Source organism: Odocoileus virginianus, chromosome 13 (assembly GCF_023699985.2).
Source record: "Odocoileus virginianus isolate 20LAN1187 ecotype Illinois chromosome 13, Ovbor_1.2, whole genome shotgun sequence".
Taxonomy (NCBI): Eukaryota; Metazoa; Chordata; class Mammalia; order Artiodactyla; family Cervidae; genus Odocoileus; species Odocoileus virginianus.
This window is the reverse complement of record NC_069686.1, coordinates 65323545-65336292: the sequence shown is the minus strand read 5'-3', so window position 1 is coordinate 65336292 and position 12748 is coordinate 65323545. Positions and strand designations below refer to the sequence as shown.

The 12748-nt window shown below is 40.1% G+C and overlaps 1 protein-coding gene and 1 pseudogene across 1 annotated transcript in view; both read right to left on the bottom strand.

Moving 5' to 3' along the window:
* The window catches only part of CNTNAP5 (contactin associated protein family member 5), a 1008111-nt gene that overhangs the window by 527741 nt on the left and 467622 nt on the right, over window positions 1–12748 (bottom strand). Inside the window, exon 6 of the mRNA XM_070476362.1 lies at window positions 3194–3378. Coding sequence (XP_070332463.1) covers window positions 3194–3378 — 185 coding nt within the window. The remainder of the gene's footprint in view (window positions 1–3193; window positions 3379–12748) is intronic.
* Window positions 11068–11131, bottom strand: LOC139038120 (U2 spliceosomal RNA; annotated as a pseudogene).

Here is a 12748-nt window from a genome sequence, read left to right as displayed (position 1 = left end):
GTTGGGAAACTAATGTCTCTGCTTTTTAATATGCTGTCTAGGTTGGTCATAAGTTTTCTTCCAAGGAGCAAGCATCATCTAATTTCATGACTTCAGTCAGCATCTGCAGTGATTTTGGAGCCCCCCAAAATAAAATCTGTCACTGTTTCCATTGTTTCCCATCTACTTGCCATGAAGTGATGGGACCAGATGCCATGATCTTAGTTTCCTAGGAATACATCTGGTGAAAACCATGCTTTAGAAAGATACATTCATCCCAATGTTCAATGCAGCACTATTCACAATAGCCAAGGCATGAAAGCAACCTAAATGTTCATTTTGTGATACATATATACAATGAATATTACTGAGCCATAAAAAATATTGAAATAATACTATTTATAGCAACATGAATGAACCCAGGGATTATCATACTACCTGAGGTATGTTAGAAAGACAAAGACAAATGCCTTATGATATCACTTACATGTGGAATCTAAACTATGATGCAATAGAATTTATTTACAAATCAGAAACAGATTCACAGACCTAGAAAACAAACTTATGGTTACCAGTAGGGAAAGGAGGAAAAGGGATAAATTGGGAATTTGGGGTTACACCACTAAATATAAAACAAATAAATAACAAATGTATAGCACTTGGAATTATGGTCAATGTCCTGTAACAAACCATAATGGAAAAGGATATGAAAATGAATATATTATAACTGAGTCACATTGCTATAAACCAGCAAGTAACACAAAGTTGTAAATCACCTATTACTTCAATTTGAAACATAGACCTTAGATTCAGATATCCTATTTAGCAGTAATGATGCTATATTTCTTCTGGGCAACTGAAGTTAAGAGTTTTCACTTTCCGGGTTTTTTCCAACTACTTACTGGTGAAGCGGTGATTGTGACATAGGCTCCTTCCTCTCCACCCAGCCTTGATGGGGAGTCTTCAAGGCTGGACAGCTCCAGTTGCTTGAGAGACTCCCCAACACCTAACTCTCCCGAGCCAGGGCAGCCAGTGTGATGTCATTGCTATGGCCAGTCTGTCTTCTTTTATATTCTTATGAGCAAACTGGCTGCATCCTCTGGAAGGGGTTTGGCTTATCTAAACAGAGGTTGCCTCACAGCAATATTTCAAGGTGTTTTTTTCCCTAGGAAATACTTTTCACAGGTACCAAATTCAAGAATTTCTGGAAGAAATCTGTTTCAACTTAATAAATTAAGCAACATCATTGGATTTCTCTTATAAATGCTGACATTCACTTTAATGCTACTATGCTGTGATTCCATACAGATCCTCTACACTGGAGACCATGGATAAGTAGAGATTAACCTGAAAATGAATGCTAAATCAGGCAACTGGGTGAATTTTAGAATCACCTCTCAGGCCATTAGAAGTCAAGTATTTGGGGAATTACTGAAACTTGATTTTGTGCTTTTGTGTTGTCTTCAAGTTCCAAAAAGACCTCTTTCAGATGATTTCAACATTATGTGTATTTTTTGTGTTTCCAATCACTTAAATGATGTTGTCAAAGGAGAGTAATTGATAGTCATAGATTTCTAGTTGTCAGCAACTTAAAAAACAAAAACAAAGACTACCTACCTGATATATTGCATCCTGAGTCAAACAGTGACAAATTCTCTTTTGAAATTAATGAATAGCATAGCTTGTCAACAGTATACTAAACAAAGGTTAAGGTCAAAAGAGGAGATCTTTCTTATAGTTCATAACAGTGATGGGAAAAAAAAAAGTCAGCTCCTAAGTTTTCAGTCATTTAACTCCACCTCCACTGTTCTCATATACATGCACTGTTGATTGACACTGTCTCCTAGCAGGCCTTCCAGCCATCTGTCCAGCAACCATCCACTACAGACAGATCTCGGCTTGGAGTAACTTCAGAGCTACCTTCAGAGTAACGGCTCTAACATAGTTGTTCTCAGACATTAGGGTGCATCAGAGTCTCCTAGAGGAGAGACATTTAAAAAATGAATGATTGAGTCCCTCTTTCCTGAGTTTCTGATTCTGTGGTTTGGATGAGACTTGGGTATTTCCATTTCTAACAAATTTCTAGGGGATACTAATTGGACTGGCCCCTGAGACAAACAATCAGAATGACTCCTCTAAAACACAAGTCAGGCCATGTCCCTTCTCTGCAAAAAGTCATGCTCTTCCTTTCCCCCATGACGTAGGTCTTGTGACTCATCATCAGGTGGGTCTTCCCCAGTTCTTATGTTTTAGCTCTCACTAACCTCCTGCCTCAAGTGATGTGTTGATAAATGTTCAAAATCTGGCTGTTCAGGGTATAACACATACACACACACACACACACACACACACACACATCTCTGTACATGCATGTGTGTGTGGGCGCATGAATGCATTCAGATATTACGTTATTTTACTGATATAAGTGATGGGCAGAATTTACAAATAATAATAAAATATATAATAAATCATATTATAAATTCTATAAACCAACTGATTTTTATAGACTGCTTTTGTTGATTTTTCACTGAACTCTTTTATCCATAATCACATACAGTCTCTGTCACATATGCTTATTTTTCCCTTAATTTTTTAAACAACACTTGACAGGCTGAAGGCAACAGGCTTCAAGCCAAATTTTCCCTGGAAGATGTAGTTTTTCCAATCTCTGGTCTTGAGAATCAACAAAGAAATACATCAACCCCTGATTTATCGGACTTGCCAAAACCTATGGTATAAATATTCCCACCATGATGAACTTCAAACTATCAAAGAGATGTCACTCAACTTGGAGTTGGGAAGCGAGGCACTGTAGCAATCAAATAGACTGTATCTCTACCACACAGATACAACAGAAGTAAATAACCTCAAATACATATAGATAGATGGAGAGAGATATATTAATTAGGAATAAATGAATTTAGTGCCTTTTAAAAATACTTTGATGGAGTATAAGTTTATATAACTGAATTTTTCATAATGACTGCATGATGCCTTTTAAGTTTCTGAGTCACCACCACATTTGCCAAGGCATTTTCTCCAGGCTCACAGCTCAGACTCTGTCCGTGGGCTCCTTCATGGTCAGCTACCTGGACTTAGATGGAGGTGAGAAGATGCTCAAGGTCCCACATCTTCTCACCTGCTCATTCGCTTCCTGATTTTCTCACTGATCCTGAGCAAAGAGCTCAAGGGTCTGCAGGGACAGAAAGCTCACCTCGTAGTCGATGTCCAAGGCATCCGCCTCGCCCCTGGTGCGGAAGTGCTGTGTGTGCCTGTCCACGGTGAAGTTCACGAGCTTGCCAGCTCGCTCCAGGAGGACGGAGTGCCAATGCTGGTCATCCAGGAGGCTCCCCAGGGTGGCCGAGGGCGCGCTGCTGCTGGGACGAGGCTTGCTGTCATCTGTGAACAGAAAGAGAGGATGGCGTCTGTACCCCAGGGCAGCCTGCAGTGCTGTAAATAGAATATTCTGCAAGTGAGGCCAACTCTCTAGATCCAAAGTAAAGGTTGATTCTCTCTCTACAGACCCAGAACTGTCCTGGGCTTGGGATGGAATACCAACTTTCCCCCACAGATCCCAGGACCAAGTTCTCCATCAACTGACATCTACACTCCCTTTTAGACATGAATGAACATGTTTCTAGGTCTGGTGCAATTACATAATAAGAGAAATCAGATCTGGATAGCTGTATGAATAATATTGAAAATAGAACTCATCACATTTAGAAAGAATGCATATTCTTTGCACTTGACTGGCTCTTGAAAGGAGAAAGGGAATCTTGGGTTGTACTTTAGCAGAAGAGTGAGTGCTGGATAAGTAGAGGGAAGACAGTGGGCCACTGAGTTAGGTAAATATGTAGGAAAGGCAATGGAGAGGAAATGATCATTTTAGCTGCAATTTTCTAATACCTACTCTATCGAGGGCATTTAAGTACAGACTGTATAATCTCCAAGTTTGATGCTCTAAGGCAAAATGATTACATGCATTTAGCAAATTATGAAGCTGAGGTCTGGTGAGGTTAAGCATTCCTAGGCAGAGATGTAGCCAGGGTTCAAATTCAGATCCAGTCAGATTTTTGACTCTGATCATGGCATGGGTCATGTGTTGATTCAGCCTGAGCTGAGTTTGGAACACACCTCTTGGGAGGACGTGAGAGGTACATTTTTCAACCAAGCACCTCTGGTTCCCCTTCTCTTCATCTTGCCTCCAGTTTTATGGTGTTCCTGCCTGTATCCTTCTGTCAAAAATATTAGAGCTTTACTTTTTTTCTTTCCTACAGAATGGCTCAGACTTAGCAAAATGAACAGTTCAATGCAGCTAATTTTACTTATATGTAAACCTTCCAATTTTTCAGTGTTTTATGTATTCAGTACCCTTAGTAACTGAGAGCTAAATGTCTCTTGTCTCTCCTAAAATGTGTTTTATAGAACAGCTGTAGCAGCCTGCTCCACAGCGTGGCATTCAGGGGGCAGAAGCTGCCGTTCCCCTGTGGGTTGCTCACACCCACCTCCATTATGGTCCCGAGGCACTGCTTCCTGCGCTAAATAACACTGCTGCTTCCTAAGGGGGTTGTGGGGACGGTATCCAACCGATTGCAATTGAAAAAGAAGTGCTGATGAGTTCATAGCTGACTTTAATTGATTTGCTCAATGACACATTGATTTGTTCCACATCTTTTGAGTCCTTGCAATGTGTGAAATTATACAGATACATTATTAGATCTTTTACTTTTTCCTCCTCCTCCCTCCATCCCTTCCTTCCTTCCTCCCTCTCTTCCTTTCCTTCTCCCATCCATCCACCCATAAAATGGTATTGACTTGTCACAGGAGACATAGAGTTAAAAGTCACACTTCCGTCTCTGAAGGTTTTAATGTGGGGATGCAATAAGGGAGTGGATAAGAAGGGTGCTGCTTGTATTAACAGCAGTTAAGGCAAGGGACCAAGAAAACGCAGGGTAGGAAGCTGTGGATGTCGCATTATGGAGAGTGGCCAGGCCTGAAATTCGGCCAGAACAAGGAGCATTGTTGCCTAACCAGGAAAAGCAGCTGCCAAGGCCAGGGGTTCAGAAGAACCCCGTGGAGGGATTCCAAGCAGCAGGGTGCCGTGACCATGTGGGCTGGCTGGTACCACCCAGGACCAGTTGCCAGTGTGAGACGATTCACAGCTTGTGTTGACCTTTTAGAAATGGGAGCCACTGGAGAGTTAATAAGTCAGGGATTACTGGCTCAAACTAACATTTTAGGAAGGTTGTTTTGGCAGCGGTATGGGGGTTTGATTAGCAGGCAAGGCTGGCAGGAAGACTGGCAGTCATGTGGATGGAGGATGAGGGGCATAGGTGAGGAGAGCACAAGAAGTGGGGATTTCCAGGCGGTGAGAGGCGGCCGGCATGTGGGGGCCTAGAACGGCATTTGGATACTGGAGTGGACGTAACAAAAGAGACTCACTGAGAAATGACTTCTAGGAGGTTTGCTCCAGCAAGCGGACGAGAAGCGCTACCAATCAAAACAGAACGAAAAATACTTGTGTTCGCCTCTCTCCCCTTCCCTCTCCTACACACACACACACACACACACACACACACACACACACACACGAGTCAGCTTTTATTTATAAAATAAAACATGCCCAAGGACTAATGACTGCTTGAAGGAGACTTACCATGTCTTATAAACTATTAGTTCTAAGTTAATATACTCAAATAAATTTAATACTAGAGCCTTCACTTTAAATTTGATATGCCCTTCCCTTTTCCTTCAAAGGTTAAAAAGGCATTTAAGAATTTACTAATATGTCAAAAACATTAAACATTTGAAACTGTAAAACCAATGAAAGTCAGAAAAAGAAAAAGTAAAGGAATCCTATCTTTTCCTCCTACTTATTTGTTATTATGTGTTGTGTGGGTGGGTTCTAGTGATATTTTGACTTTTTGATAAAGAAAAACAAGGATTAAAATTAAATACTTTGATATTTTCTATACTATTATTCCTCCTTCAAAAGATGAATTTGATTATGAAGAGGTCAAACTGACTGTAATTTTAGTTTTTATTCTTTTTCTTTTCTTTATATATTTTAGAGCATAAATATTTTTTATATTAAGAAACAATACTAAACTTCATTAAAAGCATAATCCTCGACCTGCATGGCTAACTATATGACTGATGTGTGAATTATTGAATATCTCCTGCATTACAAGTATATTTTTAATTTAAAAAATGGCAGACATGAACATATTTTACCCTCTCCATGAATCATTTTATGTTAACACACAGAAATCTCTGTTTTGTTTTTAATCACTGTCATACCCAGCTATTTTGCAGCCCCATGGGCTGGAGGTGCACAGGGTGCCTCTGTCCGTAGGGTTTCCCAGGCAAGGATACGTGCGTTGAAACAGACTGAGTGGAAATCAGGCCACTTTAACAGCTGGATGAACAGGAAATCCTGCTATTCATCAAGTAGGGTGTTTCAAAATATATCCATATGAGGTGTTACTATGAAGAAAAAAGGTTAGTCCTAGAAAAGTTTCCATTTTACCTAAAAATGTTCATTATTAGAAATTAAGAAAAAAATTTCATTCTCAAAAGATTATCAAACTCTTCATTCTGTAATATATACTTCAAGTCATATCTCAGTGGCAATTATGGTTCAACTACAAGTTTTAACTAGTTTCCAATTTATTAAGGCAAGATAAAAACACCTATGGGTAATTGTGGGGTACACGAAGATGATAAAAATCCACAGATGGTGTCTTTTAGGCCAGAAACACATTGGAGGAAAAAAAAAAAGATTTACTTATTAAAACTTGCTTTCATGTAGTTTGACATAGTTAAAATGAAACTATATAAATATTACCCAAAACCCTAAAGCATATGAAAAATTTTACAGGAAGTTTGAAATATGTGCAAAATATTTCTAATTTGCTCTTCTCCTCCTCCCCTTCCCCATCCTAACATACTAGAGATAAGCATATCAAATTCTTCACCCTTGGAACTAGCCTTTTTCTGGATCCTTAGCATGTATATTGTGTTTTCACTTCAAAATCTCCTTGGATTAAATCACCTTGCTTGGTCTTAACAGTTTAAATATGGATGGCACTTTATCTTTCACAATCTGCAGACTTCATATAACTTGAGCAAATGGGAACATAAACTTTCTCTTTTAAGACTGTGTTTCAATAAAAAGTCACTCTTGGAAAGATTTTGTTGTTGATGAGATAGAGGGCCATTCGCATGGAGCTCCCCAATGCCTGCATCCACATGATCTTTAGAGTTAACTTTCTCACATTTAGTTGTTCAGACCATCAATGTTGGTATGTGCTTGTATTTTTAAGTTCCTTTTCTGTTAAAGAGAGGTAAGCATTTTACATAGGTTGTTCTTGTTATTCCTGAACACAGCCTTACAAAAAGCTTCACCTCAATGAAGCCACAGGTTATACCCAAGGTCACAAAGAATTAAGGTTACATACTGAGCTATGACTCCAAAGCTAAATGCTCTTACTACTTACTCCTATTGGAAAAATTGATACCTTCATTCCTTATGTTCCGGCCATCTGCTTCCCACCATACACACGCATGAGTTTGTATAGCTTAGTAATAATACCAGGAAAGGGATTTGATGGATTGGGAAGCAGAGAGTTGTGGAAAAGGAAAATGCAGCAACCCAAAGAGGGAAGGACATGATGCAGACAGGGAAGGCAAATTTCACCTCTCTAGTTTATCCAGGATTATACAGACCCCTATTTAGCAAAATTCAGGGCTGGTGAATGTTCTCAAGTACTCAAATGAAGTCTTCTGAAGAAAATAAAAACTAACAGGAAGCCATGTGATTACAGTGAACTTGACCCTCAAATCAGAGCAAATCCTTATGTATCACTAAAGAAATGTAATTCATGTCCTTAGTTCTTAAAAAAATTTTTCTAAATTTTATTCAATAAAACATTCTCTAGATTTAGGGGTCATTGCTCAATCTGACTCCTAAGTTACATCTATCTTTTGTGACTTCATTATCTTAAAAAATATGGTTTCGATGATAAATCAGTTCAGTTCAGTCACTCAGTTATGTCCGACTCTTTGTGATCCCATGAATCGCAGCATGCCAGGCCACCCTGTCCATCACCAACTCCCGGAGTTCACCCAAACCCATGTGCATTGAGTCGGTGATGCCATCAACCATCTCATCCTTTGTCGTCTCCTTCTCCTCCTGCCCCCAATCCCTCCCAGCATCAGGGTCTTTTCCAATGAGTCGATGATACATAGCTATCTATTTTTGGTTAATACTACAAAGTTAGAAAGTCAATCACAATAATTGTTTTACCAGGCTGGGACCTCCTTGAAAATCAGAACTGGTGAATTCAAACTTTTAACTCCCATTGCTAAGCTTAATGTACTTCCTCAATGGACTCCTGTACATGAATGACACAATTTACATAAAATGTGCCAATTACCACCCTGACACTTTGTCTGAAATTCCTGTCTTTCTTTCCTCTTCATAATAAAATCTCCAGCTAATTGAAGTTGGATCCAAGAAGACTTTCTGGACTCCTCTATTCCACCCCAGTCTCTCCAGTCTCAAAATTTTACCACGTGAACAGCAACTTCTTAATATTCAATACATACTTGTTTCATGAAAGTTTATAACATTTTAATGATTAACGTCAGGACCTTGTGTTTGAATTGGAGAACATTCTAATCTTGGGTCCACAGTTATGCAACTACATGATCTCTGTGACCCAGGGCAACCAACTGGATATCACTGATGATCAAAATGCTTGAATTTGAAAAAGCTAAAGTAAACATTCACTGGACTCCCTGGAGTAGGTGCAGAGTATTCACTGATATCCAAGATACCTCTGTGAGTTGGTTATGCAGTCAGAGGCTTCGCCTTTGAACCTATTCTTGGCTCCCTCAAGGAGAGTGTGCTCCACACATGTTTATGCTATTTCAGGGTTCTCACTTTCCTGTGACTGCCTTATTGCACAATCTGTCTCAGTTCAAAAGCACTGGACTCTTGTAAGGATGAATGACCTGCATGTGCGATCGATGTTCTGTTTAGTTCTTACCACAATTCCCCAGCCATGTGATGTCTCTGCTCTTTGCTTCTACCACCTGCATGTATGAGTTTGTGCTGTTGTGATTCTACCGAGGGCAAACTGCCACAGGTGATCTGAATGAGATGTGCAAAGAGTGGAAAGAGGAATCTCGGTTAACTTCCTTATGGACTGAGAGAAGAGATTTCTTTCCCATTAGTAGCTCTAGAAAAATCATTGTTGTACGCTAAGAGAACAGTCAAAGGGGAAGGGCTAGTTTGACTGCAGCATTGAAATGGTCTTTCAAGTCCATTGCCACAGAGGTAACTAAGTAATATCAATCAGAATATCAGCAAAGAGCATCACTTGTGAGGAACCACAGCACACCATGCATCTCCAAAGGCCCTCCTCTGTAGCTGTCCACGGTACTGAATCACTCCATTCAGCCTAAAAAACTGAATTGTAAAGTCACAAATTAGGAAAGGAACATACATTGGAGAACTGTCCCTACAGAGAACACTGCTGTTAAGAGAGGAACTCCCTCCGTCCCTGGCCTAACACCATTTTTAGCCCATTAACTTGAATTCTTAGATTCTTCCTCTTTCTCTTCATTTTTCTCTCTCTCTGGATTCATTTCTTTAAGAAAAGAAAGAAACACACACACACACACACACACACACACACACAAAGCCTTGATCATGGATAGTATAAACTCTTCCTATTTTTAAGGTTGTGTGGCAACTTGGAAGGAACATTAATTTTATATAATATGTAAAATTATTATATAAATAGCTAAGGAAAAAACACTTGGAAAATACACCAAAATTAATAGAAGGATGACAGGGTTGTAGGATTTTGAGTAACTTTTTTCCTCTTATTTATAATTTTTTTTCTTCAAGTTTTCTAAAACTGACATATATTTTAAAATCTGAAAATAAGTTTAAAAGGCAGTAAATATGACTGGATTTTAATCGTGACTATGCTAATCACTAGCTGCATCGTTTGAGCAGCTGACATATACTCCTCCAGCTTAATATTCCATACAGGTAATTTGGGGCTAATGCTGACGTGCCCAGTGGGCTGCCTTGAGGACGGAGAGGACGCTGGACTCCGTGGAGATCACAGGAGGAAGAGGAGCTCAGGCCTGGGGTGAGTAGGCCAATGAGAGAATGTGCATTGCATCAGGCTCTGACAGGTGAGATGAAAACGTCTTTTCCCAGTAACTTGCTTGGCCTGGAGCACCTACTTCAGCTGGTGTTCTGGTTTCCAGACCCAGCCATGAGCACAGTGTTATCTTGCCTTGTGTCACCTATGTTACAGATTTTCTCTCATGGGCAAATCAAAAGCTATTACCATTCCACCTTTCCCCTTAACTCACTGACCCCAAAGATTCGCTGGCTGTGACAGAGATACGCAGAGCTCACATACTAATATATGTCAGTGTCTCTCTAGAGAAGGAACACAAAAAACTGCGCTATTTAATAAGCATGCTGTGTAACTGTTTAAAGGAGCTAAGGACGGGAAATACTCAGTCATGGTAAACTTAAGGAGACGAATAAAATCCAAAAGAATAAGAAAAATGCCAAACGTTGTAGAATACAGACTAAACATATTTTTACTACTGAATAATTCACTAAATGAGATTTCCCATTATCACCAACACAGTTAGGAATATGGGTTGGTTGGAAATCTGGAAAGAGAATTGTATATCACAGTAGGAGAGAGTCTTCTTCATCTTAATCGACCCACTTCTTTCCAGAAAGACTAACAAACTACAGGATGTGGGACATTCAGATATTGTTAGTTGAATAATGAGCAATATGAAGAGTTTCACTGTGTTTATTTACTGACACAGAAAATTCTCAGGTGGCATTAGTGATTAAGAATCCACCTGCCAATGCAGGAGACGTAAGAGGTGAAAGTTCTATTCCTAGGTCAAGAAGAGCCCCTAAAGTAGGAAATGGCACCCCACTCCAGTATTCTTGCCTGGAAAATTCCATGGGCAGAGAAGCCTGGCAGGCTATAGCCCATGAGGTCACAAAGAGGTGTACATGCCTGAGCACGGCAGATTGGATCTCAGAAAATTCATTTTGATACTACACTTGATCTTAGCCAAAAGGCCGAGAAGCGATAGAAAATTCATTTTGAATATTTTTAGTTTTCACATTCATGCCCTGCTAGGTAGTTATTAATAATATCCCAGGTTAGAAGTAAGTAAATCGAGGCTTGGAAGTTATGAAGTTTCCCCCCAAATAAATAGCTGGCCCCTGTCTGCAGGCAAAATCTGCCACACGGGCACACCTTTTCCTCCCGCTCCTGCTCACCGTGACTGAAACTGCAGCACATCGCCGCGTTATGCTTGTTGGGGCAGAGTTCCAGGGGAAACGGCAAACACTTTATCCACTACCCGCAATGCTCTGTGAACAACTCGTCACTGGGTGTTAGGGAGGAAGTCACTCCGTCCATTCTCCTTTCATGAAAATTGAACACCAGTTAATAAACTGATATGTTTCTACTAAATGTGCCCATCTTTCATGGACTTCACTGATAAATTTCTTTAGGTATGTGGACAAAGCTGATTAGGCTACTAGCGAATCCTCTGTAGCTCTCCTCTTGGTGAGACTCTAAAGATGCCTTTGCTGTGTATTTAGTTCAGCGCATTAGAAGTCAATTTAATGAACTAAACTTGGGATCCTAAGGTTCTCCTTGCTAGCACTGCCACTGTCCAACATGGAGGCTAAGGAGATGCTCAGAAATGCCTCAAAATAAATATCTCCTTTGCTTGGTTTTGGGGATGAGTTCACAATAATCTGCATTCTTATGCTAATTAGTAAAAAACTTATTACTAAAAATAATTATTAAAAGACAAACAATTATCTGTGATATTTCTAGGCTTTCAGCTTAAGCCTACAAACTGAATTTTGCTATGACTTTCTTTCTTTACTATTTGATCAGAAATGCTCGGCAACCGGTGATAATTATCTTCCACAAGGATACTCTGCACCCCTTCCCCTAACACTAGTAAACACCCAATGGGAGGCAGAAGCTCATGCTTACAGAAAGTGGTCTCTCCCTTTTCCACCGCCCTAACGCTTTTCTCCTGGTCCCTTCTCTGCAGGAGCCTCTTGGTTTGCCTCTGCGAATCTGGGAGTTCTGCTCCCTGCCTTCTGCACTTGGCCCATGCTTCCTTACAAAGCACCTTTGGAGGAGGCTGACCGTCTCTTAGTTGACTACCAAGAAATACAGACCTGCCAGTAGTGAGGCAGGAACGATGCACGCCAACCCACAGCAGGAGGCCTGAGTCCTACACATATAGAAAGGAGGAGGGCGTTCTGTACTAAATTTGCTGGCATTTGGCAAATATAGGGCTCACCCTGCACAGCCTGGACACGTGAAAAAAAAAGACAAAACAGAGTCTCCTTTAATAAGACATGAGGAGGCCCAGAAACTTAGATGCCATGCACATGACCCCTTTTTCCCTCACGAAACAAACAACAATTAAAATGTATCTTCTCCATTTTCCCCCAGGAACTTAACTTTCATAAGGGTATAATAGATGGTGAGCAAGCCTTATATTGTAATATATGTGCTGTGTGTGTGTTCAAACTTACTCAAGCTAAAGTTTGTTACTTAAATTAACCTGTATCTCTCCCTATCTACCAAAGTTACCTTGTTTAAAGCATTCTATTTATGGCTTAAGCATTTAAAAGCGTGGATTTCTCTTCTCCAATTTGGATAAGGAAAATATG